The sequence below is a fragment of the Galeopterus variegatus genome, unplaced genomic scaffold, assembly GCF_000696425.1.
Source record: "Galeopterus variegatus unplaced genomic scaffold, G_variegatus-3.0.2 Scaffold627, whole genome shotgun sequence".
Classification (NCBI taxonomy): Eukaryota; Metazoa; Chordata; class Mammalia; order Dermoptera; family Cynocephalidae; genus Galeopterus; species Galeopterus variegatus.
Genome location: NW_007726738.1, coordinates 510,841 through 538,273, shown reverse-complemented (window position 1 = coordinate 538,273; position 27,433 = coordinate 510,841). Strand labels below are relative to the sequence as shown.

Genomic DNA, 27,433 nt, shown 5'->3' with positions numbered 1-27,433 from the left:
AACAAGACAGACAGAGGAACTGCTCTCATGGAACTTAGAGCCTAGTGAGAAAATTAGAAAACCACTTTTGGCCAGACTGCAGAACACCTTACTGGTGCCTCGTCCAGAATTCTACTAGGCTGGTGCACTTGTCTTTCAATTGCTTTGAACATTGGGTCTTGATGTTCCTTCTTAGAATTATCTTCAGCTGATGGAGCTGTGTGGGTTGGAAATGCCAGGGGAAATTACTCTCTATTGCTTGTAGGGAAAGAGGTGAGGAGGTACACAGCATAACTCCTGTTGATATTTCATGCTCCAGAGCTCCTGCTAGAATGCAGGTGGGACTAAAATTCAGCTGAAATATGTTTTTGCTTAGCTTCTTCCCTTGTTCTATCATGCTTCCAACACTTCCTTATAAAAATTTCTCAAGTGTACCCCTCAATAAATCTCTTGCATGAGAATCCTGGACTCTGACCTGCTTCTAGAGAACCTGGTCTAAGATAGCAGTCAGAACTTAAAATACTGGTAGGCGGTTCTTCACTTTGGTATGTTGTACACCAACTCTCCTAACCATTCTTTTAAATACTGAGCTCATTCTTTCCTATACCAGCAGATATCTACATGTCATACAATGTGCTCTCTCCTAGCAAACAGTTCCATTATGGAAGGAATGCCATCTTTGTATTGGTACAATTATTTGAATGAAAAATAAAAGCCCAGACACAGGCAATAATCACATTCCTAATAAAATGGACATAAAGTTGGAAGTAATTAGACATGGCAAAAGTGGAGAATGCTTAATCTTATCCAAACATTTCTTTTCACTGGGCTTAAAATGGTTGAATGAGTATGCAAAGTTCTATATACATCATTATAGCTTTGTTTCACTAGTAAAATATTTGAAACAAGCAGGATGTCCATGACCAGCACAATTACATTTTTAAAAAGGAAAATATTTATAGACATAGATAAAAATGTATGAACTTAGGGGAAATCAGAAAGGATATACATGATATTATTGGCAGTGATTGCTTCTTTGGGGTACTGTACAATGGGTATGGTGTGATGAGAAGATGTTTACTATTGGGTGATATTTACATTTTAATATTTTCCATTATTTTTCAAATAAATAATGTCTCCAGTTCTTCTGGTAAAAGTTTTCAGAAGCATTTCAGAAATACACTTGTGAAGTTATAAGCAGATGGACAGGATATATTATTTTTTAAAAAACAATGAAACTCATTCATTAAACAAACATTTATTGGCCACCAGGCACTGTGCTATGCAATGAGAATATAAAGATTAATAAGAAATGAACCCTATTCTCAAGGAGATCACATACTAAAATTTTCAGCACGTATCACATGTAAACCTCCTCTCCTCTCCTCAGCCCTCCATAGCTCCTGAGTTCCAATTCCACATCCTCACCCTCCCTGTTTATAACCATTGTCAGTCATGGCTAATGATGGGAGTGTGCTGTATCCAAGTATGCTGGGCCAGAATATAAAGTAGAGAACCTATATTAGGGCAATAATGCCACAAGAAAATGAACCTGGCAGCAACAGACAAGGATACTTGAAGGCAGAGACCTAAGGCAGCACAGGCTTTGAACTCTGTTCTCAGTTTCTTCTCAGACAAATGGAGATAAAATATGCCATAACATTTAGAATTAATTAAAGAAGTTTTTCAGGATCTGTAAGATAATTATGCCATATAAAAGAGACTATTTCTTACATTACAGATATATAATTGGTCCCTTCTGAAGTTTTAAAAACATTTTAATCTGAAATTATCTTTTTCTTTTAAAAGCATTGAATTTTGTCTCAAAATTTTAAAGCTAGCCTGAAGAAGGACAATTCTATTTGATACCAAATGAATATTTTCCCCATAATGCTCGAAACAGTATTCCATTTTTCAGAGATTTTCAAATAATATATCCCTTATTAAGTAATGCTTCTAAAGAATATGGGATGTTAACTTAATTCCAACACTTTCTATTGTAATAAAATCACCTGAAGAGTAATTCAACTTTTATTTGGGGGGAAAAAAGATTCAATCAGATTTGAGTACAGCAGGTACATTTTAATGAATCTTATCATGTGGTCTCTCTCATCAGATCTGATAACTACTGTCAAGTGGAATGATTAGAGGAGCAAGTGCCAGTACTTAATATCATAATATATTCTTGAAATGACCTAGGGCTTTGGAAATGTACTGTGGAGCTCATTTTAATTATTACTTCACTAGGTTTATTTAACTAAGGCTAAATTTGTCCTAACAACCTCTTATTCTATATAACAGACTAAATGAAACTTATAGTTCAGTAACAGCAGCACTTACAACACTCCTGAGGTGTTACTAAATTGCATTTGTAGTTGGCTAATATTCATCCAGGGAAGTGGCATGAATTACAATCACATAAAAAACAAGTATTACAGGGACCGAGAACCTTTATTTCCTGCTTGTCACTGCTTAAATTCTTCTCCAAGTTCATGCCCAGACAGTTACCCCTCTAATACTAATATTCAAATTTACTGTTAAGAAGACAGGTTCAGGCTTCTAAGATTTAATATCTTGCCATGAATCATGTTTTTCTTTGGTTCAGATGAGAATATTTCTCAAAAGGTTCCTAGGAAATGTAATTTGGAAGTCAAGTGAAGAAGTATCAGGTAAACACCAGTAATGAATTAGAAAAATCTCATCTTCTTACCTGATGAAGTTTGATGGACATACGGATTCCAGGGACTACTACTTTTCTTAGCAATTCCATGTCAGCAAAGATCCATTCATCTCGAATTGAAGAAATACGGAAATCTCCTTTAAATAGGGCATGCAATCCATAGAGGAATGACTCTAAGTTACTGTTAAGATTGGAGATAAAATTTCACATATTTTGACAAAGGTCTTCCATGACACTGATTCTTACATCTGGCTGTGCATCAGAATCACGTGGGAGAGTTTTAAAAATACAGATTCCAGGAACTAATGTCAGAACCCATGAGCCAGAATCACAAGAGATAGGGCCTGTTGGACATGGGACCCTTCTTTATGAAGCAGTGTAATAGTGAGTCCATCAAAATAAAGAACAGACAAAAAGTCTATAAGTTAATATAAATTAAAGAGGGCCCAATGGAAAACATGTAGTTATCACAGAAGAAATAAAAAATATGCAGTATATCTTAATTCTCATTCATTTGGATATATATGTCAGGAAATTCAATTTATATTTAGAGGTCCAAAATCTAATATATAATTGTATTAAAAATGTAAACGCTCTGGACAAAGACTGGACGGAAATATGGAAAAATAAAAATAGGTGAATTTGTTAGAAAAACAGAAGTAAAAATGAGGAGACCAATCAAACTTACAGGGTGATTACGTTTTAAAATGTCTAAAATCCGTTGTTATCATTACCAATGGCTACCTACACATGTTTGAATTTTAAAAGCCAGTTCTGTTAACAAGTTAGTAGAACTCAACTATGTTCAGCAAAAAAGATCTATAGAAATATAAAATCTAAAGAAACTTTTGCAATAAATTAGCATAGAATGAATGCTTCCCTGAAAAGTGATTCAGATTAAGTTACACAGCTTCCCATACTCTCTTCCTGAAAACAGAAACGCCTTCTTTACCTGGACATGTGGTGGGATGCAGTACCTAAAGCTCTTCGTCCCAGAACACAGAGTCCATAACAAAGAGTCACCAGGGATGAATCTTTGTCCACATCCAGGGGCTTTAAAAAAACAAGGAGCATTAGTTATTAGAAAGGTATTATAAGTATTTAACAAATCAGAAGATATCTAATTAATAAGTCAGACAGAGGATAAAGGACTCTACTAGTACATAATTTCCATCTCTTCAAATAAAAGTTCTAATGAAAATAAATGTAGCAATAAAACAGTATAAAATGAAGCATGAATTTGTATGAGGAGATTCTTTGGAATCTTTAAATAAATTCCGAAACATTATAATATTTGAACATTTAAAAACTGGCTAAATTATAAGGAATTAAAATCTTAGCTAAAGACTTCAAAGCACTTACTGGTATACATCACTACTGACATTACCCTCTCCTGAAAATGCAATGTTCTATCTATTAACTAGTTATTTTCTGATCATAACCTGGCAAGCCAGCTATTAGTGACACCTGTATTAGTCTATTAGTGACTACATATGGTAAAGAAAGTCAAATTGATATCCACAGAATACAAGAGTACCTCAAAAAGTTTATGAAAAGATCTGTATTATCTGTCAATTCTCTTTTTCCACAAGCTTTTCAAGTACCCTCGTATTGCTTCCCCTCAACCTATATTTTAACAATGGCATACTTAAACTAATGAAAGAAGTTGGTAACTCTCCTCTCTTTCTCACCCTAAGAAAGTCCAATAATAATAACTGATATATATACATACATATATAATTTTATATATACAAAATCTCAAAATGGTTTACCTTGTACAATACTAAAGAAAATAATCTGTGTGTGTAGTATTCTCAGTCACCAAAAACAATCTAGGATAGTGGTTCTCAAAGTATAGTCCTAAGACCAGCAGCATCAGTATCATCTAGGAACTTGCTAGAAATGCAAACCTTGGGCCACTGCAGATCTATGAAATCAAATTCTGGACATGGGATCTAGTAATCACCCTCCAGGTGATTCTGATGCATGCTAATGTTGAAAAATCAATGATAAAGGCTAATAATGAGCTTAATTATTCTAACTTTCCCAATGGTATATACTTATATTTTTGGCTTTACAAACTACTAACATAACAACAAAAAATAAGAGCTGTCTAAAATATTAACTTAATATTGATTGGTTAATTTAATTGGGTATTTTAGTTAGTTAACAGCATCTGTATTAAACATAGCCTATTTACTTGCCAACTACAGTGTTGTCAAAGATATATTACATCTTACAGCACACATTCTAGTTTCATCAAGCAAGCTCTTTAAAAGAATTTGGGTCTGGGTTACAAAAACATAAAGAGCATGAGAGCACTAGTTTTAAGAAAAATAAAAGAGAAAGTGGGTGTAGATTTGAAGGTATATAAGCAAAAAACGCTAAAGGTGATTATAATGTGAGACAAAATTATGGGTGATTTTTTTTATTACTTATTTTTAATGGACAAATTAAAATTGTATATATTTATGGTGTACAGCATGATGGTTTTTTTTTTTTGTCTTTTTTCGTGTCTGGCAACGGATCGCAACCCTCAGTGTCGCGCCCGTACAGGACCGGGACCGGCAACGGGATCGCAACCCTTGGTGCTGCGCCCACACCTCGCTCAGCCAGTGAGCGGGAACCGGTCTGTATGTGGGATCCGAACCCTCGGCGGGAGCGCCGCCACGCTCCCAAGCAGCACGCTGTAGCAGTGCGCCACCGGGCCGGCCCATGATGTTTTGATATATGTATACATCATGGAATGTGTGGCTAAATACAGTTAATTAACATATGCATTACCTCACATACTTTTTTTGTGGTAAGAACACTTTAAAATCTATGCACATAGCAATTTCCAAGTATACAATATATACTTATTAACTATAGTCACCATGATGTACAATAGATCTCTTGAACTTACTCCTCCTAACTGAAAATTTATGCTCCTTGATCAATATCTCCTCAATCTCTCCAACCACCCCCCAGTCCAGTGTCTGGTAACTATCATTCTTCTCCTTGCTTCTGTGAGTTCAAATTCTTTAGATTCTACATATATGTGAGATCATGCAGTATGTGTCTTTCTGTGCCAAGCTTACTTCACTTAATATAATGTCCTTCCTTATTCATGTTGTTGTAAATGACAGGCCTTCTTTCTTTTTAAGGTGGAATAGTATACCACTGTATATATACACCATATTTTCTTTATCCATTCATCCACTGATGGACATTCAGGGTGTTTGCATACCTTGGCTATTGTGAATAATGCTTCAATGAACATGGGTGTGCAGACATTCTCTTCAACATAGCTATTTCATATCCTTTGGATATATACCTGGAAGTAGGATTGCTGGATCATATAGTAGTTCTATTTTTATTTTATTTATGTTTTGTTTTATTTCATATTATTTTATTTTTTTATTTTAACTTCTCAGTATACATTGTAGTTGATTTTTGTGTCCTTTTACCCACTCCTCTTTTCCCCCTCCCTCTCTCCCCTCCCCTCCCCCACTACATCATATCTATTCACTTAACAAGTTCAAGGAATTGTGATTGTTGGGTCTTCTTCCCCCCCTTTGTTTGTATATTTATTTATTTTTAGCTCTCACAAATAAGTGAGAACATGTGGTATCTCTCTGTGCCTGACTTGTTTCACTTAATATAATTTTCTCTAAGTCCACCCATGTTGCTGCGTATGGCAGTATTTCATTCTTTTTTATAGCAGAGTAGTATTCCATTGTGTAGATATACCACAGTTTCTTTTTTTATCCCTCTCTCCCCCATCCTGTCAATTTTCTATGTTGAAAATGTATTGTTTGTATGATGAGAAAAAAAGTTTTTTTAAAAATTTAGTTCATGCTTCTGTTTCTAACCAAGATAAAGTAATAGAGACCATATTTATCTTCCTACCTGAAGCAGCCAAGAGCTGGGCAAAATATATGAAACAACAGTTTTCAGACACTGGACACTAGTCTCTGAGAGATGGGAATCAAATGAGGTAGCCCTATGATTGACAGAGCTTATTACCTAGAGAGTTTCCAGGCCACAGCACAAGAAAGGGGAACACAGGCTGAGTCTAGAGGCCTCTCAGTCACCTAGAGTTCTCAGGGGAAAGTACGAAAGAAGAGAGCAAGAGACAGCAAGAGCATGCTCTGGAGATCTGCACAAGGTCCCTCTGGAGTCTTCAGTGAAGTACTGATCAGCACATGCAATGATGACCCAAGGCTAAGAAAAGAACAGTCGAAAAGGAATAGAAAGGAGCAATGAAAAATATCCTGATTGGCTAGAGTACTCAGAAGGGTATTGTCTCAGAAATGGGGAAAATTAGCCCCAGACTAAAAGCTGCTATGGTCCCTCCTAAGCAAGCCCTGAAAGGATTAAACTGTCTCCAATATAACTGCGTCACAGAATGAAGTTCTAGAATTTTATAGAAATACAAAATATCCAATCTCTGTACCAACCAGCCACCCTCTCCTTCTCCCCTCCCCCCCGCAAAAATCCAGCATGCATCAAGGTAAAATTCATAAAGTCTGGCATCTAATTAAAAACTACAAGGCATGCAAAGTAGCAGGAAAATATAACCCATAATGAGAAGAATGATCAATTAATCACCCAATCAATCAAAACTGACCCAGAACTGACATAGTTATAGAAGATTCAAATCAACTTCTAGAGATACAAAAAAAAAAATAATAATAATGCAATGTCTGAGCTTAAAAATATACCGGATTGGATTAGTAGTATATTAAACAATGCAGAAGACAAGATAAATTATCTCAAAAACATAGTAATAGAAACTATGCAAAATGAAACAGAAAAAAAGACTGAAAATAAAACACAAACAGAACATCAGTGAGCTGAAGGACAGCATCAAGGAGCTGAATACAAATGTAATTGGAGTTCCTACAAAAGGGGGAGGGAAGGACAGAAAAAATTTTTGAAGAAATGGTGGGAAAATTTCCAAATCTGATGTAAACTATACACATATTTAAGAATCTCAATGTACTCCAAGAACAAGAAACATGAGAAAACTACACCAAGGCACATCATATTTAAATTGCTTAAAATCAGTGATGAAAACAAATCTTAAAAACAGCCACTGAAAAAGACACATCACATTGTACATATTTTTTTCAGAGGAACAGAGATTAGAATGACCACGCTTATCAAAAGCAATGCAAACCAGAAGATAACGCAGCTACATATGTTATGTACTGAAAGAATAAAATTAGTTCAAATCTGGTAGCTCTTTTTTGTTACTGTTTAAGAAAGCATGTACCCTACTCTCGAAACTGCATTGGAAATTCCAAGAATTCTTGCTAATACTAACAAGGAAGGTGAAATAATTGTGTTATTTAAGATGCAGGAAACGAAGTCAAGCTGAGATGAATCCTTTCCATTTGGCACTGCAGGTCATTTTAATGCAGTTAGTCCAGGACCAAACTTATAAAAATATTATTTCAGGCCCTTTAGTATATAGATTATTTCCTCCTGGCACAGACATAATTAGAGAAAGAATGATTTTTTATTTGTGTAATATGCAAGTTAGAACATTACCTTGGAAGGAAACTATGGAAGAAGAGTCTGACACAGCTTTTTAACACTCAGGTGAGGGTACTAGAGCATGGAGTCAGCAAATCTTTATGGCTTAATTAACTTCCCCAGGAACAGGCTATTCTGGGAATGGTGATTCAGAAAACAGAATGCATGGTCTTAAGGAAGTGGAGAAAACCTTGTTCGACTGAAAATAAAAACTACAGCAGAAGGGACAGTATGTAGCTGGAAAAATACAACTGAAGGGCCAGCCCATGGCTCACTTGGGAGAGTGTGGTGCTGATAACACCAAGGCCGTGGGTTCGGATCCCTAAATAGGGATGGCCGGTAAGCTCACTGGCTGAGCGTGGTGCTGACAACACCAAGTCGAGGGTTAATATCCCCTTACCAGTCATCTTTTTTTTTTTTTTCTTTTTTGTCTTTTTCCGTGTCCGGCAACGGATCGCAACCCTCAGTGTTGCCCCCGTACCGGACCGGGGACCGGCAACGGGATCGCAACCCTCGGTGTTGCTCCCGCGCCTCACTCAGCCAGTGAGCGGGAACCGGTCTGTATGTGGGATCCGAACCCTCGGGCGGGAGCGCCACCGCGCTTCCCAAGCGGCGCACTATCCAGTGCGCCACCGGGCCGGCCCATCTTTTTTTTTTTTAAAAAGAAAAATACAACTGATAATTTTCTTCCAAAGGGATTACAAAAGTAGAATATAAACTAGGCCAACATTAGTAAATAATAAGCTCTCTGAACAGAATGAGGATACCCAAGTTTGGAGGTAAATCTTTTGAACATATGATATCGGCAATTACGAGGACTTCCTTGATCTATGTCTAAGACCTCAGCAATAATCTCTAAGAGAAGGGTCCTCAAGTTTAGGTAGGACGAAGCCCTGTTCCTGAGTGGGTAGACAGTGAGCTCCTAGCTCAGTTGGTCATGATTAACCCACAACAAAAGCAACTGATACCATCTAAGCCAGAGAAGAGCTATTAAAACAACATGATCGCACTACCTCAAACTGCTCCCCACCCCTCAAAGTCCAAGGATTTAAGAACAGTATGGAAGACATTTTAAATATTTTTCATTTATGAAAAAACAAAACTGTTATATGTTTGGAAGAAGAGAAGTTTAGCTTTGAGGTCCTCCATTTCAAGCTGTTCACTGGTCTTTTTGTTTGAGCCTCTTATGAAGTTATTTTATCCTTTTCATTATTTTTTCTTTAAAAATAAGCTGTTCTGTTTGAATACCATGCTGTACGTGGAAAAAAAAAAAAGCAAGCTACACTGCTCAGTACATGCTGCACATCTAGTATAAATGTTCAAAGGCCACCACTCAGAGAGGAAGTACAACATGCTCCCATTCTACTGATGAAGTAAAGACAGAAGATGCTGATATGACAGGGTGCCTTACTCTAAGTAGTTGCAAAGAAAGGACTAACCCAGGTGCTAAATCTGAAGATTGTCAGTGTGTCCATTCCAGACCATGATAAAAGGCACTGGTTGTCCAAGTGGCTCACTATGATTCATGACACTGAGTAAGTCTGTACATAGGATGCTGGTGGTTCACTTACTCAGGCTTTTGCTTGGAAAGCAATAAGAATTAGCTTTGGAATCCCAGTCCTTGGTATTGCGGTTATGTTACATGGAATCTGACTAGGGTGTGACACTACCATGAACATCACCAGACCTAGAAGGAAGTAGCAGTTGCTGAAGTCTGTATAACATCTGATGTTTATTATAAGTCATTCTAAAGTGTAGACTGGGAACCACCTGAATTAAAATCACTCAGGGTGATACAGATTTTTACGTTCCCAGCCTACCTACTGAATCAGAATCTCTCAGATGAGCCACAGGAATATGCAATTTTACAAGTTACTAGGTCATTTTTACCCACATTAACATTTGAAAATCAATGGTCTACATGCACACTGGCCAATACGGTAGCCACTAGACATATGGACTATTAAATTTAAATTGATTAAAATTAAAATGTACAATTTAGTTCTTTAGTCATACTAGCCACATTTGAAGTATTTAATACACAAGTGTTTTTGGACAATACAGGACATTTCTATCATCACAGAAAATTCTATCAGACAGCACTGGTTAGATTTTTGTATTTGGAACAAAGATATTTAATTATCCTTAAGATTGGCAGGTGGAGGGGGAACTGCTTAAGGACTAGATTTTGGAGAGTAACGCATGTAAAACTGTATTTGTGAATATGCATGTGCATGCACAGGGTGGAGGGGGTGCTACTGGACAGTAAGATTAGGACACTGCAAATGAAAGAATGAGGAAGGCCACTTTCTTTAACCTGTTTTGGCAGAGTGGTTTGGCCCAAACATAATGAACCAAACAGCTTCTCTTGCCGAGAAGATCAGAAAGAGAAAGGTCTGGAAAAACTGACCTCATAATAACTAATATAGATATTTTTTCCATTTTTGGAAAAACCTGGATTCAAAGAGTTGTAAATGAAATAAACAAACTCTACCTTTGCTCTTCGGGAAGAGCAATACTCTATCCAGTTGAGGTAAATCACACAGAAACTCTCCCTGGAGATGCCTGCTAGTCGATGATCATAGTCTTCGTCAATGTTTGGATTAAATGTTGGGTCCACATCGACATAATTTCGATCTGCACAAAGACGTAGTCCTTCCTGCATTGTCTCATTAGCTAGCCACTCCTCTAATTTAGAGGAGGTTGTAACATAATAAATGATACCCTAACATAGAAAAGATTAAAAAAAAAAATCAGGTTAAATCACAATTTGAATTAACTCCAATTCCTTAGTGAAATAAATTCCAACTGTTTCTACTGACAGTATTACTCAAAAATACTTTATTCTAGCTATACCCTATACTCTAAGTATACATTTTAAGAATGCTATAATAGTATACTTCAAGCCTCCCTGTATGAAAAAAATATTTAATACTTTAACATCACAAACTCAGCAAGGCAACTTAAAAACAATTCTAGTTTATTGATTATAAAGGTTTTGAATTAGGATGTTTTAAGAGAGGTGAAAAACCTTTATTGTGGTGTATTTATTTTGAAAAAATTCTCACAGAAAGTTATTAAAACCATCTGGTGATCCTAGGTCAAGTTATAGATATAGCTAATGATAAAGCAACAGAATTATATATTTAGAACTAGAGACAAAAAACTGCTGCTGCCGCCCCCCTCCCATAAAAAATGTTGTAAAATCATTCTCTCTAGCTTACTGAGGTTGGGTTTAACCAAACATTAAACAAAAGGCTTAAAGTTCATCCCAATCACCACAAATAAGGTGGCACCCATAAAAGATGGAACACAGAGATAACAATGTAAGATATGGAAAACGGAGATGTGGGTTATTAAAGATTAGCACATATTTCCCTCTTGAAAGTATTGGCTTAGCCGGCAAGCCCCCAAATCAAAACCATGCTGTATTTCTGTAAAACTTTTAGCAAAAATAGAATACAGTCAACCCTCCATATCCATGGATTCAACCAACAGCAGGTCAAAAATATTAAAAAAAAAAAAAAAACAGAACAAAACACTGCCATCTGTACTGAACATGTACAGACTTTATTTTCCTGTCATTATTTTCTAAACAATAAAGAATAACAACTATTTACACAGCATTTACATTGTATTAGGTATTTGAAGTAATTTAAAAATGATTTAAAATGTATGGGAAGATGTGCAAAGTTACATGCAAATACCAAGCCATTTTATACTAGGAACTTGAGCATCCATGGATTCTGATATCTGCGGGAAGTCCTGTAAACAATTCTCCACAGATACTGAGGGCCAATTCTACCTGGTACAGTAAAGAATTAATCTTGCCCAATCTGAGGTTTGGCCTTTGCCATCATGTCTTGGGACCTCTAAGCCCTTGGAATGTCCTGCCTGATAAGACAGACTTTGTTCAGCTGGGAGCCTACAGCCACACAGTATCACCTTGACCTCCAGAGGTTCTAGAGACTTAAGTCAGCCACATGGGTGGTCAACCATGTCTATGTGACTGTGCCCCAATAAAGACTCTGGACACCAAGCTCAGACAAGCTTCCTTGATTGGCAACACTCTGTGAGTATTGCCACACCTCGCTGCTGTGACAAATAGACATCTGCACAGCTCCACTGGGAGAGGACAACTAGAAGTTCCTCACCTTGGTGTCTCTGGACACTGCCCTCTGTAGCTCTTCCCTTAGCTGATTTTAATCTGTATCTTTCCACTGTAATAACAGGAGTACAGTGTGAGTGTAACAGATTTGCTGAGTCCTTCTAGCAAGTTACTGAACCTAAGTGTGGTCTTGGGGACCTCCCGAACTCTGAAATACTTTTATTCAGTTTGTTGAAAGTAGTGCAAAGCAGTGGTAAACAGCAAGGGCTCAGGAGTCAGACAAGGCTGGGTTTTAAGTCCCCAAATCCACTTTTCCACTTGGGAAAGTCAACTTCTGATCCTTATGTCATTTATTTGTAAAACAGGAAAGTGACACTTCTTTAGAGAATTAAGGTACACATATGTGTGTGTATGCATGCATGTGTGTGTATGTTCCTTAGCACAGTGCCTAAAACATATAAGCTACAAATGCTACTATTATTAATGAATAAATGGAATGAGTTCCACTAAAGAAAGCAACAGCAAGGCCTTCATTTATATTTTTTTACTGAGTTTTCTGGATACTAGAGAATTTAAATCATTACTTAGAAGCAAAGCATGAGTTAAACAAATAAACAAAATATATATAGAAAGAGAGAGAGAGAGAGAGAGAGAGAGAGAGAGATATGTATCTTTCCCAAGAAGAGCCTCCGATCATCTGAAGACCTAAGTAGGCACATACCCTTACCTTGACATAGTAAGTAGTGAGTACTTTCCGAAGATCAAAGACTTGAAGCATAGAAGCAGCACTATTATCAGTGATGCTATAACCCTCCAGAATATACTTAGTGACTATCACTTCCCAAGCTAGCCAGCGCTGGCTAAATGCAGCATTAAATGAAAGCACATGAGGAATATGGCCGGGCTCACAACAGCAAAATCCTTCATCTTCTTCAACACCTTCAGTAATGGCCTCCACTTCCCGTTGTTGACAGTAGGTACCTTTAAAAAGAGAGAGAGAGACCATTATAAACAAAGGGGGAGAAAACAGGTAGTGGGAAAAATTAATGCCTCAAGGCCACACGAGATTTAGAAAAAAAAGACATATTTTATAGCGTTTGAAATGTTATTGATTTGCCTTAAAATACTCATTAACAAAGAGCAGCAAACTCCAGAAACCAACCATACTACATATTCATCTCTTGCAGAATCACAATGTGCATTAGCGCATTAAAGGTTCTGGGAATTTATGCAATAAAGGAGCCTCTTTAATTTTGACTCATCGATTTCCAAACTTTTCAAATGGGTTTACAATTGCATTTGTATCAAATGAAGGCCAAACGAGTAAAGGTACATTTCCTGAAGGTGTGCATTAATTCAAAAAAAGAACAGTGGAATGAGAACTGAGTCATCCTGGTAACATAGGAATAGAAGCAGATATGCAGAACTCAAAAGAATCTGAGCTCCATTCACAAGTATGTCCATGCTGCAAGCAGAAATATTATATACATTCTGCTTGGCTATATAACTTATAACAGTTCATTATAATTTAATATTAAATACATAACTAAAACTCTTTCTGTTCCCAATTCCAATAGGATAAGATTACATTATTGTCAGTTGAAGCTTACCTGTTGAAAAGGTTTCAATTAGGTACAAGGATTAATTATTCTGCACTAGCAAAAAAATCTTCGAAGTTACATTCTTTTATACAAGATGCTTATCAAATGGGCATTCTTTGCATCTGTGTTACTGAAGTAAAGATCCAAAAACAGATTAAATATAGAATTATACTCATAGCAATCTAGTGCCAGCAAAATATCATCTGTTACATTAATGCTAATTTTTATTTTGTTCTGTGGTCTTCCATTTAATTTATAAATTTCTTATATGATGTAAAGACTATAGAGTGATTATACTTAATTGTATATTGGCACATATTTAAATTACAATATAATAAAAATAACTTAAATTGAACTGCATAATAATATTTTTCCTCTAAAGGGAATATATACATCATCCACATTTGAAAAACACTGCTTTGAGAGAAACAGATGCCATAAAACCGAGTCCCAGTTGATGTTGGTGGTGGTATAATGAACAATATGGCTGAAGAAGTTATTTTGGCCAAGCTAAGGAGCTGTATTGTTTAATACTTTAGAAGCCTCAACAATTCCATTATTTCACTTTCTTGTTTAATTATGTTGGCCAACACTTCTATAATAATGTTACATAGTGGTGACAAGAAAAACCCTTGTCTTGAACCTGACATTAACACGAACACATGTGGTAGCTGACCATTATACATAGTACTATAAATATATATACACATCCACAATTTTCAGTATAATAAGGATGTATGCAATTTTATAAAGTTATCTTTTAAACCAATAACGAGGAATTCCGGTCAAGATGGTAGAATAGACGGTTCCCAGCATCACTGTCTCCCACAAATCAACCGATTCACAACTATAAAAATGTAACATCAGCCAAGCTGGAGCAGCTGGAGCTCCGGGGAAGAGGAGGAGAGACCCACGGAGTTCATGAAGGCGTAAGAAACCACGAGGAGAGAAAGAAAAAACTGCTCTGAGGGTTTCTGGCCATGGCAACTTTAAGGCTGGAACTGATGAGCACATGGAGCAGGAGCCAGCAGAAGCCACAGCTATGCCCTTCAGATGGAGCTGCTTAGAGGTGGCTGGGGAGAAGAGGGCCTTGGCGGCCCCGAGTACAGCAAGACCACTGACAGGGTTCCCGTGGACCCACGCAGGAGTGAGGAACCAGAACAACTGAAAAAAGGGAGCCATTCAGAGGCCGGTGAGTCATCGCAAGGGACTGGTGCAGGGCCCGTCCCATGGGAAGTGTTTGGAGCATGGGCAGTAGGGGGGATGGGCCCACCTGGAGAACAATGGGACACAGCAAGGACAGCGATCTGCCCCCCCAATCAACACAGGACCACTCAGAGGAGACTGGTCAGGAATGCAGAATTGCATGGGGTGCAGTTTGATGAAAAAACTCAGATACAGATCAGAGTTTCTACACAACCAAGATCCACCGGGTCTCTGGAGAGCCGGAAGTAGATATAAGGTCAACCATTAAACCCTGATCTGAACTAAAAGCCTTCCCTAGGGAAACAGCAGCAAAGCAGCAATTTAGCTCAACCACACAGCTCAAGTACTGGTTCCCACAGGAAGTTCCCCCATTTTAGAAGCAAAGGACAACAATTTAGTTCTGGCCCAGGCACACCACCAACGCTGTGGGGCCTGCCTGACAACTGGACACCACTCCCACATCCAGGCACACTGCACCAGCACCTCTGGACCTTCCTGGGGCCCCGAGGCATGGAAAAGGGGACCAGAACCCCCTCCCACAACCAGGCACACTGTGCCAGCACCTCAGGGCCCGCCTGGGGACCTGAGGCATGGAGAAAGGGACTGGACTCCCTCCCACAACCAGGCACACTGAGCCAGCACCTCAGGGCCTACCCAGGGACCCGAGGCATGGATCCAGGACTGGAAACCCCTCCCACAACCAGGCACACTGCACCAGCACCTCAGGGCCTGCCTGGGGACCCGAGGCATGGAGATGGGGACCAGACACACCTCACAACCAGGCATACCCCCAGTGCCAAGGAGCATGCCAAAAACATCACCTCCATGTGAGTGGCCCACCACAGCCACCACAATAACCATGGCTGCCATGAAAGTGGCTAGACGCCACAACCACGACGCAGATGGTCTGCCAACTACTGGAGTGCATTGACACAAGGGGAGTCACCAGTAGAGATAAAGAAGAGGAAGATGTCTCTCTCCACAAAGCCCATTTCAGAGTGACAGAAGCAGCATCTGCTCTATGATAATATTGGGGGACCTGATCACACCTCTCAGCATTGGACAGATCATCTAGGCAACAAATCAACAGAGTAACCATTACTCTTTTAGAAGGAGAGAAGAAATCTAGGGTAATTAGAGGGAGAAGGAGGGTGGGAGTGGGGTGGGGAGAGATTGGACAAGGGGCATAAAGAATAATTACGATTTGTAACAAGACATGTGCTAGTAATATTGATTTGATCAACATAACGTTGAACTCTAAAAATATGTATAATTAATTTTGATTCAATAAAAAATTAAAAAATAAATTAAATAAATAAAAACAACAAAAAAACCAATAATGGAAATGAAATCTTTTGAGAGGATCATATTATATTGTTTTTCTCCCATAACCTATTAAAATAGGATGAATTCTATTAATTTACTTTCTGATATTTAATTTCAAAAATGAAAAATGGCTGAATTTGTGAGGGGTACTTAAAAAAAAGCAAAACTCCTGGCTTCTGTTTATTCTAGAATTGAAGAATTTTTGCATCTATAGTCACAAGTGAAATTTAACTATTTTTTTTAATGCCAGCTTAGTCATATTTTGACATCAGTATTACATTAGTTTTGTAAAAAGCCTTGAGAAATTTTCTATCTTTATCCATGTGTTAGAACAGTTTAGAGAGCAAAAGAATTAGCCAATTTCTAGAAGACACTTACTGTGCCTGTTTTTTTTTTAAATGTGATATGAAGTTGGGAGTATTTTTTAGGTATATGTGTTATTACTACATTTTGTTCATTTTGCCTTCTTTCTGGGAAGTTGATCAAAGGTTTGTAAATGAGGAAATAACATGAGAGCTATATTTTGTGCAGACCACTTTGTTAGTGGTCTACAGAGAACAGATGTGGTAAGAAGGAATTTGGAAGTTTCAACATTTACTCAATGAGATCCTTGTCCAGAGCAGCAGAATAAGGTAATGGGTAACTCAATTAAAGCAGGATGTTTTTACTTTACCATACCAACCCCAAGACTATTTTCAACCCCTACATACACTAGTATTATATTATTCTTAGAAAAGTAAATAATAAGAACAGAAATTAATATTAATTATTGAAAAAAAAAATTTTTGAGATTTGGAAAGAGATTTTAGAATATCTGTGATGATATGTGACCAATTGCTCCCTGGATTAGCCAGATCTTTCAGCCACTTCATAGTGAACACTACTGGTAAAAATAATAAAACCGACAATCATCAGAACTAGACATGTCAATATTAATTTGAGTAAAAATTGAAAGGAATCCAGTCAGCATGACAAATTTTCGATGTGTAAAGTCTGATTTGGAAAACTGTACTTGGTGGAAGTAATACAAATAAAAAGTTAACATGGTAGACAATGTACTCAGAAAATTCTGATATAGACAAAAAACTTACTGTTAGAATCTTGAGAATATCAGTAAAATAAAAGTGGAAATTAAAAATATAAACGGATTTAACCAAGACCTTTAGGAAACTGACCAAGAAATTTATTTAAATATTGCCTAAAATTAAGCATCCACCATGATAGACAAATAAAATCAAAAGAATTAAATTGGCTTAATGGAGTTATGTCCCAGAAAATATATCAATATGCTCGGCAGATCCAAATATTTTCATGACAAAATAATGACACTTACGATTAATATTTTGAGGGAGGGGAAGGTAGCTGGGACAGGGGATAACACTATAAAGGAAAGAAAATAACCAAAGATCACGTGAACATTTGAGCAAGAATATAAATCATACCTCATGAGAGTTCTGGAATGAAGAAAAAGGAGAAATAGCCTCTACGCATACATTATTTAATCATTCTACAAAATTAACAAGGTATGTATTATATACTAATTGCTGTGTGTGATAGTTACCAGATACGTAATGAGGAATAAAGCAGATGTGATTCCTGCCCTTAGGGAGCCTACTGTCTAAAGCAAAGGTTAGCAAACTTCAGCCCCAGATATAATCCAAGCTAAGAATGGCTTATATATTTTTTAAAGAGTACTTAAAAGAAAAAACAACAACAAAGAATAATATGCAACAGAGAATGTGCATGGCTCCCAAATCCTAAGATATTTACTATCTGGATCCTAACAGAAAAAATTTGCCAACCCCTGGGCTAGAGAAGAAATAAACTTTAAACAAATAAACACTAATAAATATAATATTATAACTATGCTAAGTGCCAAGGATATAAAAATAGGGTAAGACAAGAGACAACCATGTGGGATAGGTGGTTAGAGAAGGCTTCTCGGAGAAAGTGGCATTTAGGCTAATCCCTAAATATAATTATGGAATTAGCCAGATGGAAGATGGTGGGAGGAGGGGAGATAGTTGGTACTTTCTGGGCAGAGGGAAGGGCAATAAGGAGTCCTCAGTAAAGAATGTGGCACATCTAAGAAGACAGTGTGCTAGAGTGAGTGCAGAGAGAGAGCGGTATAAAATGAGAATGGTGAAATTGGCAGAGGCCAGATCACACAGTGTTGCAGGACATGTTAGAGCATTTGAATTCTATTTTAAGTGCAATGGGAAGTCACTGAAAAATTTTAAAGCATGGGAATGACATGATCAAATCTGCCTTAAAAGAAAAAATAACCATCATGTCTGAGTGAAGAATTATAGATATCCCTTGCTATCCAAATCTAGCATAAGTTTAGATAGCAAGGGATACTGTGTTTCCAAATTTATTCGAGTTTTGATTGGCAAATAATTAGAGTTTGGCTAGCAAAGGATTTATCCAAAAATTTATCTGAATCTACTCAGTACCAGAGAGTGAAAGTTAGGAGAATGATAATTTGGATCAATTTTTTTGCTTGAAGAATATCTGATCAATATGGTGGATAAGCAGATTATAAGAAGGACCCTTTTCTGTTTCACACACATAGAAATGCTAGGTAAAATAGCTTTCCCATGCACAATTGAAAAAAATAATTAATTAATTTAATTAAAAATTAAAAAACAAGCCCAAATCTTCGTATGCTAAAGCTAAAAAGGAAGTTAAAAGTCACAGCAGTGGTAGATGGGGGGTAAGGAAGTGCTGACTTTTGGATGAGTCTACTTGGATTAGATCTGAACAGCATAAAACTCTAGAAGAGAAAGGATTAAGGGCCTAAGGGCCTAGGCTGCTGATGGAGAGGCAGAAACTAATATAAATAAGAATAAGACAACTGGGGCTGGGGATAGGGGGAAGAGAATGGATTACAAACAAATAACAAACATTAACATTTCTTGCATTAATTTGAGAGCTGCACAGGCAAAGTCTTATTTCTAGGGAATAAAAGTAACTTCTAGAGAAGTTCCTGCTCCACTAACATAAAAACTCAAAGGAGCAAGCCTTCTGATTTAACATGAGTGAAAATAAAGCTAAAAGGTACAGGTGTGGTTCGATCCTCTTTCTAGTTAATTGCTTTCTTGTTTCCTATTCGAGACTAAAAACATTCCAAAGCATGTCTTATAATAGCTCAAAAACTCCCTGCAAACTCTTGGGTCCAAATGTTCTTTAGACTGGAAAGATATTCAATAACAGGACTTGAAATTCTTATAAAACAAGTTTCTACTTGTGCTTACAGCTATTCAGCTTACAGGAGTTGATAACATCAAGTTGATATTGTCTCTAAATGTACAATTCTCTATGTAGAAATAGCTTCATTTGTCAGTACATAAAATTGTAGAGGGTTGGTAGGAGAGAGATATGAGGAGTAACTGCTTAATGGGTACAAAGATTTATTTCAGAGTGATGAAAATGCTTTGGAACTGGACAGAGATGGTGGCTGTACAACACTGTGAATGTACTAAATGCCACTGATTTCGTCACTTTAAGTAGTTAATTTTATGTTATGTGAATTTTACCTCAATTAAAATTTGTTGACGACAACAGCATGGTTTTATGGGAATGTAACTCAGTTAACTACTCTGCCTCATACATCTATGCCGCTTGCTGTCTAACAAATATATGCAACTGGTCACAAAAGGGACTGGCAAGAGACCAAGCACAAAACAGAAATTCAACATCACCAGGAAAATAAGTCAATTACACACTAATGCCACTACCTTTCCATATAAAACTATGCCACAAAAATGATTTTTCTTTGAATATGAAATTTAGTGGGGAAAATCTAATAATTACTCAATCATTTAATTAATAATATTCCACTAATATTTTACATTAATAATTTGTGTTAATCGATATTCAGTTATTCCTATTTAATTAATAACAAGTTTTTTCATTGTACAATCCCAAATATCTAACTTTATGACAACCTTTGATTCAAGATATAAATATATAAAACTTAGATGTCACAGGAGTACATTACAGAAATAAAAGGTGAATGAATATCTTACCTCGGAACTCAAGTCCCCGCAACTGGAAAGTGACCAGACCGTTCCCTATCTCTATCAGGTGCACTAACGCATTGAGATAGTCAGAAGCCAGGATGAAACAGTCTCCTGTACTGTAGTTTCCCCACCGTCCTAACAGCAAATCACCACAGATACTGTGCTGTAGGGATCTGGTTAAATGTTCATAAAAGATGGAATTCAGATTGTTGTCATCTGATCCTACAGGAAGGAATTAAAAAAAAAAACCCATAAATTTCACCTAAAGTCCCATTTATATCAACAAATAGGACTGTTAAAAGTTTTAAAACTAACTTCCAGTTAGAATATATTTATAGTTATTTGACAAAGAAAATAATATTCATGCCCTTATAATTTCTATATAAAAATGAAACTCCCATCCATAAAATGTGGGAATTTGATTAGATCAATCTAAGGACTTTTTCACCTCTTTAACAGTCCATAAACTATTGCTATTAAATGAAATATGCCTTATAATTAAAACTATGCAAAAGAAATGAAAAAGATAAAAGAATTCAGAAGAAGAATTCTTCTAGTAAAGGAAATAGGTAAAATAATAAAAGATTTGAACAAGACAGCCCAAAACAAAGAAAAGTTGGTCAGTCAAAAAGTACCTGTATAGTAAGATGGCTAATATTAAGCAGAAATAGACTGTATATACAGATACAGCAGCAAAGAACCTACACAACTAGAAGTTAGAGTTATCCTTTAAGAAAAACATTAGGAAAAAACCTTAACTCAAATAATGAAATGACCTTCTCTAAAACAAACTGATCCAAAGCAACAATCAGTAAATGGGTGCTCAAAGTACAGTATTGAAGAATAGCAAAATATTAAAGCTTAATAATTACTTTAAACTCAGCCTAACTAGATAATATAATGATGAAAGGGGAACTCCAGATTCTAATGCTAATAGAATAATTGTATCTAATCCTATATCTGCCCATCACAAAAGTATGCACAGAGATTTAGGACACAGTTTTTTTGCTACGCAGGATGGCATCATCAGCACCATGAGAATTCCAGCCCATTACAAGCACATACTAGAGCTGAGACGGTTCTTTTCTCCACTGGAATGTAACAGTGACAGTTATTAATACAAAATAATTAGTTCTCCTTAATCTAATTTAATAATTAAGAATCAATCTGATTCTTACTGTTTGGTTTCAGATGGATAGAGCATTTGGGGGAATTTACAAGTCACATGGATACAAATATCCCACTCTACTGGGGAATAATATTTCTTTTAGTAAATTAATACAGTTGACTCTTGAACAACATGGGAGTTACGGATGCCGATGCCCCATGCAGTCAAAAAATCTATGTATAACTTTTGCCTCCCTAAAAACTTACCTACTAATACCTTACTGTAGACCAGAAGCCTTACTGATGAAATCAATGAACATACATTTTGTTCATTATATGTACTATACTCATATACTGCATTCTTACAATAAAATAAACTAGAGAAAAAAATGTTATTAAGAAAATCATAGGGCCAGCCCATGGCTCACTTGAGAGAGCATGGTGCTGATAACACCAAGGCCACGGGTTCGGATCCCTATATAGGGATGGCCTGTTAGCTCACTTGGGAGAGCATGGTGTCAACAATACCAAGTCAAGGGTTAAGATCCCCTTACTGGTTATCTTTAAAAAAAAAAAAAAAGAAAAGAAAAGAAAACCATAAGAGAAAATACATTTACAGTACTGTACAGGACTATTGAAAAAATCACATAGTGGACCCATGTAGTTCAAGGGTCAACTATACATTGTATCTAATTCTGCTTGATATGTTAATACCTTATAGCGGGGGCAGTGAGATTCACTTTATGTCATATTGCTATCGCGTAAGCTAATAAAATGATGCTTCCCAAAAGACAAAACCAAGAACCTTTAGATAATGGTGACATCACCAAAGCACTATCCACTGAAGACCTATGTTGAGTGGTATTTGCCCCCCATCCCCATATGAAATCTCTGTATGCAATAAACTACATAAAATTAAATTAATATTTACTTCAACATTTGGGGAAGGGTGGAAGCAAACATATTTAAAAAATGTGTCATCCGACTGTATACCTTTCAACACATCTAATCAGTTTTAACTGTTTTCTACTTTTTAACTTATGTAAGAACAATCTTTGAAAGGTATTTTTTTATTCCTATCAGCATTCTTAAAATGCATTTTTAAAAGGTGGGTATATAAACTATAGATACTCTAATTTACATATGATTTGCTGAAGTGTCTATTGAGAACACATATAGGATTCCAAGCAAGTTGGGAATAAATATAAATATACATAGTGATACACATACACATGTAATACACACACACACACATATATATGCACATATGTAAAACAAATCCTCCTTACTCACAAATAGCGCTATTACCTGGATTTCTATCAAGCTGGGAAGCCAATCTGGTATTTGAATGATCCACTCGTTTTGTGCTAAAGAGAACAAAGTAAAACATTTTTAGAGACTTCCTTTACACTTAAAAAATGTTTAATAATTGTAAGTGAGAAACTATAGGTTATAGAAGAAATAAATATTACCATTCTATGAAAATCTCTGGGAAAAAATCTATGATTAGTATAATAATAAAACACCTTAGTTTTTTAGAGTTAAGGTTTTTCTTTTTGCTCTCCCACCTTCACCACAAATTAATATAGCAGTTTTTTACTAATTGGTGTTTCATTGCACAGTGTGTAGGAAGACATCTGTAATTGTACTGTGAAAAAAACTGACCAGGATGAAAAAATGCATACTGTACGTGGTTCTTAAAACTTTACAGTGCATGAAACATTCTTTGTAAGGGAAAGGTACATCTAATAATGCCCAGTAGAATGGTATTCTTTAGAACAGTGGTTCCCAGAATGTGGTCCACAGAACCCAAGACTTTTTCAGGGAGTTTTCCAGATAAAGACCATTTTCATAATAATATTGAGCTGTTATTTGCCTTTTTCACGGTGTTGACAAATGCACTGATGGTGTAAAAGCAATGGCGGACCATGGGTGCCTGAGCATGAATCAAGGCAGTGGCACCAAACTGTACTATTCTTCACTGCCACATATGCACAATGAAACAGACAAAAAAAATCAAGTTTCAGTTAAAAAGGTCCCCAACGAAGAAGTAAAAATTATTAATTTTATTAAGTGTGAAACCCTCAAAGCAGGCCTTTTAAATATTCTGTGTGGCAAAATGAGAAACACACATAAAGAACTTCTGCTGCATTCTCAAGTACAATGGTTGTCTCCAGGGAAAGCACTGGTGCAACTGTGTATACTACAAGCTGAACTAGCTAATTTTTTTCTTGGAACACCATTTCTACTTGAATAGCTGATAGAGAAACTACGAGATTATTCAAATGTGGGTATTTAACAGATATTTCTTAAAAACAAAGTGAGTCTGTTATTTCAAGAAAAACAATTGGCAATATCTATTGACAATGATAAAATTCAAGCTTTCAAGCAAAAAATTAGAATTTGGAAAACATGCATCCACCACCATGAGTTTAATAGCTTCCCAATACTTAAAGAATTTTCTTTTGAGATTGGTGGTGATATTAGTGAACACATTTTTAAAAACATTGCATAATAAAATGTGTCAACATTTGGAAGGTCTACATTACTCAGTGAACCAATATTTTCCAAATGACCAATAAATCATGTCACAAAGTTATGCATGGGCAAAAAACCCATTCAAAGTACAACACAGATGAATGAATTTTGTAACACACTTGCAAAAGTTCATAGATACAGTTTTAGATTCCATGTTGCAACTAAAATTTAAGAAACTACTATTTGTCGACTTTTAGTAAAGGATCAAAAAAAACTATCCACAATTGTCTTAAAAGGCTATTAAAATGCTTCTTTCTTTTCCAAATACATAAGTGTGTGAGGCTGGATTTTCTCCATGCACTTCAACCAAAACAACATACTGCAACAGACTGAATGGAGAAACAGATATGAGAATACAGGTAATTTTTAATAAGACAGACATTAAGAGATTTGCAAAACTATAAACAATGCCATTCTTCTACTTTTTTTGGTGGGAAGGGTAATACAGTTATTCTTAGTTTAAAAATGTTATTTATGTTAACATCCAATGAACATATCATTATTTCTAAATTAATGAACATTTGAAATTTATTGTTTTTTTCCCTACTACAGTACATATTGGTAGACAACACGACACACAAAAAATCATTGACATTTTCAATAATTTTTAAAAGTGTAAAGGGGTTCTGAGACCAAAAAGTTTAAGAACTGCTGTCATAGAACATTATATTGGGCTAAAAATGGGCCCAGAAGAAAAAAATAGGATATAAAAAACACTGAAATTCGCCAAAATGGGAAACACCATGTGTGGTTTCATATAAAGGACCACAGTAAAAGTTTCAAACCCACAAACTAGTTCATTGTTTAAAAGCTGGGACTACAATTTTCACCTGTTAAATATACCAATGTGCAAAAATGTAGAGAAAAAGGTAGTTGTGGAGAATGCCAGCAGAATTATAAGTTAGTACAAGTTCCTTCTAAATCAATGAGTTGATACATAGTAAAATCTCCATAACTCAGTAATTCCCTGTTTAGGAATTCTTCCTTAAATGAAATTTGGAGAGAATGCATACAAAGAGAGTTACTAAGCATTAGATTAAATAGGTAGCCTAAGGAACTAAGTCTACATGGAGAAAACACTTCATGTACAAAGATAGTCATTAAAAACTTAAATTCACAAAAAGGTAGAAATAACCTACAAAAAGTTTAGTTCTAGAAACATCCAACTATTACTAATAAAACTATGAGATAATTCATTAGGACTGTTATAATGATGTAACCTTGTAGAGCAGAAAGTTTCACAGTATTACTAATGTGCAATAATTTGGAGAAATACCACTGAAAGAAAAAGGATACAAAAATGAATATACTCAATTAGAAGTATGTTTTTAAAAGTCTTATGAGTAGGAAAAAGACAGAAAATAAAAAGTAATTTTCTCTGACCTTTTAAAATATGATTTTCAAATTTTAAAAATATTTATAAATTTTTAGCAAATTATTTCAACACAACATATTATGAACCACAAATAACTTCCAGTAATGTTGTCAATAGTTTTTCCTAGTAAAAAAGATAAAAATTGTCTTTCTAGTTGTTTTGTTTTACTCACTTATAGTCTCTCTCCCAGAATTTCACAGGTCGAACATATGAAGTGATGAATATTGCACTTCCCAGAAAGGGGTTCAGTGGAGTAGAAAAGAAGGCTGACACAGCAGCCTGGATGAACAACATGGCTGAATCTATGGAAAACTGGTTAAGGAACTTAACGTTCATCTGAGCACACATGCCAAAAAAGAAAATCTCACAAACACATTTAGATTACAGCAACAGAGAAACGAGGTTCGCCAGAGGAATACAGAAGAGGGTGTCACTGGACAGCATAAGGGCATACCAATAAGGACACTACAAGGAGAGTACAACCTGGTATGAACATTTGAAGGGAACCAAATAAATATTTGCTATTATGTATTTGGTAAAAGTCCATATATCAATCTCGGGAAGAGATGCTTGTGTTTAATTTTCCAAAATGTTAAAACAAAAATTTGGAGATACCAAAAGTCTGCATTTCAAAATCAATGTGGTCACTAACCTTAACTGTTACTTAGAAAATACTTGTAAGAAATGATGAAAATAGAAAATCTCAAAGAGAAGTTTAATTAAAATCATATCATGCCAAAATGTTTTGTATCTTCATTCATTTATTTTAAAATATTTCTAAACACATTTTGTATATATCGAAAATTCCTGGACTTTAATATTCACACATGCAAACACAAAATTTTAAATCGGCATTACTTAATTACAAAACCTAATACTCTTCTCATGTTCAGATTAATCTGTGGGCCTCAGATGTTAATGCAAGTTGCAAAATCAAAATCAGTACAGGTTGGACTTAAAAGACTGTTTTTGATAATTTATCTATCACACAGTAACATATTCTATGTCTGTGAAAGGTTATGCCTGTAAACTGACATTCTCATCAAGGATATGACTGTCCATTCTTACAAAACTTTAATTAGAAGGATACGGGGTACTGCAAAGGGTTGAGCAAAAGCATGGAAAGCAGAACCCCATGTAATCTGCCATGGGGCAATGTAGGTGTACACGAACTGCAACTTAAAAAGGAGTTCCCAAAGCTGTAAGAGGAAAAGAAAAACTGTCAGTAAAAAATTTTATCAGACATTTGAATTAGAAAATGAAAGACCTGTAAAATGTATTTTCTTCCTAATAGGGAAATGGCATTGAAATTACTTTCCATTTGCATAATAGGAAAAGATACATCAACTGCGAAAACACTGCACTTATTTTTCAGTAAAGACACCATTTTTAAGCAAGGACAGCTAAGTGACATAGATTTGCATTTCATCTGTTTAAAAGAATGACATTATCCAGATGGTAGAATAGATAATTCCCAGAATCTCACCTTCGCACATTAACCAATTTACAACTATTAAAAAGCAAAGACTGCCAACCTGGAACCCCTGGAGCTGGAGGAGGAGGAGGAGAGACCCACGGAGTTCGGAGTTCGTGAAAGTGTGAGATGATGGTGAGAGGGTGTAGGGATGGCACCTATTGTTCTGAGCCAGCCAGGTAAGGAGGCAGGGCCTAGCAGTTACACAAGCTGGAAAAAGCCACAGCAGCACCCTCCAAGTAAACTTGCTTAGAGTCTGCAGGGGAAAGGAGGGCTTTGGAGCACACCATACCAGCCCACAGGCCACAAAGTCCATGGCAGGATTCCTCCATACCTCACAGGAGCAGACAGCTACAAGAGACTGAAGAGGAGAGCCACCCAGAGGCCAGTGAGTTATCATGAGGGATGTACACACAGCCTGCCACATGGGAAGCAGTCAGAGTGCAGGAGAAAGGTTGTCCCATGGGGGGAACATTGGGTACAGCATGGGC

At 36.2% G+C, this 27,433-nt stretch overlaps 1 protein-coding gene across 4 annotated transcripts in view; it reads right to left on the bottom strand.

The window, feature by feature from the left end:
* PCNX (pecanex homolog (Drosophila)) overlaps positions 1–27,433 on the bottom strand; it is a 117,369-nt gene that overhangs the window by 14,697 nt on the left and 75,239 nt on the right. For all 4 annotated transcript variants that reach the window (XM_008570764.1, XM_008570765.1, XM_008570766.1 and 1 more), the window contains exons 16-23: positions 26,559–26,667; positions 25,641–25,770; positions 22,864–22,922; positions 20,455–20,670; positions 13,018–13,271; positions 10,677–10,907; positions 3,612–3,712; positions 2,690–2,840 (exon numbers count right to left, since the gene is read on the bottom strand). In XM_008570764.1, coding sequence (XP_008568986.1) covers positions 2,690–2,840; positions 3,612–3,712; positions 10,677–10,907; positions 13,018–13,271; positions 20,455–20,670; positions 22,864–22,922; positions 25,641–25,770; positions 26,559–26,667 — 1,251 coding nt within the window. The remainder of the gene's footprint in view (positions 1–2,689; positions 2,841–3,611; positions 3,713–10,676; positions 10,908–13,017; positions 13,272–20,454; positions 20,671–22,863; positions 22,923–25,640; positions 25,771–26,558; positions 26,668–27,433) is intronic.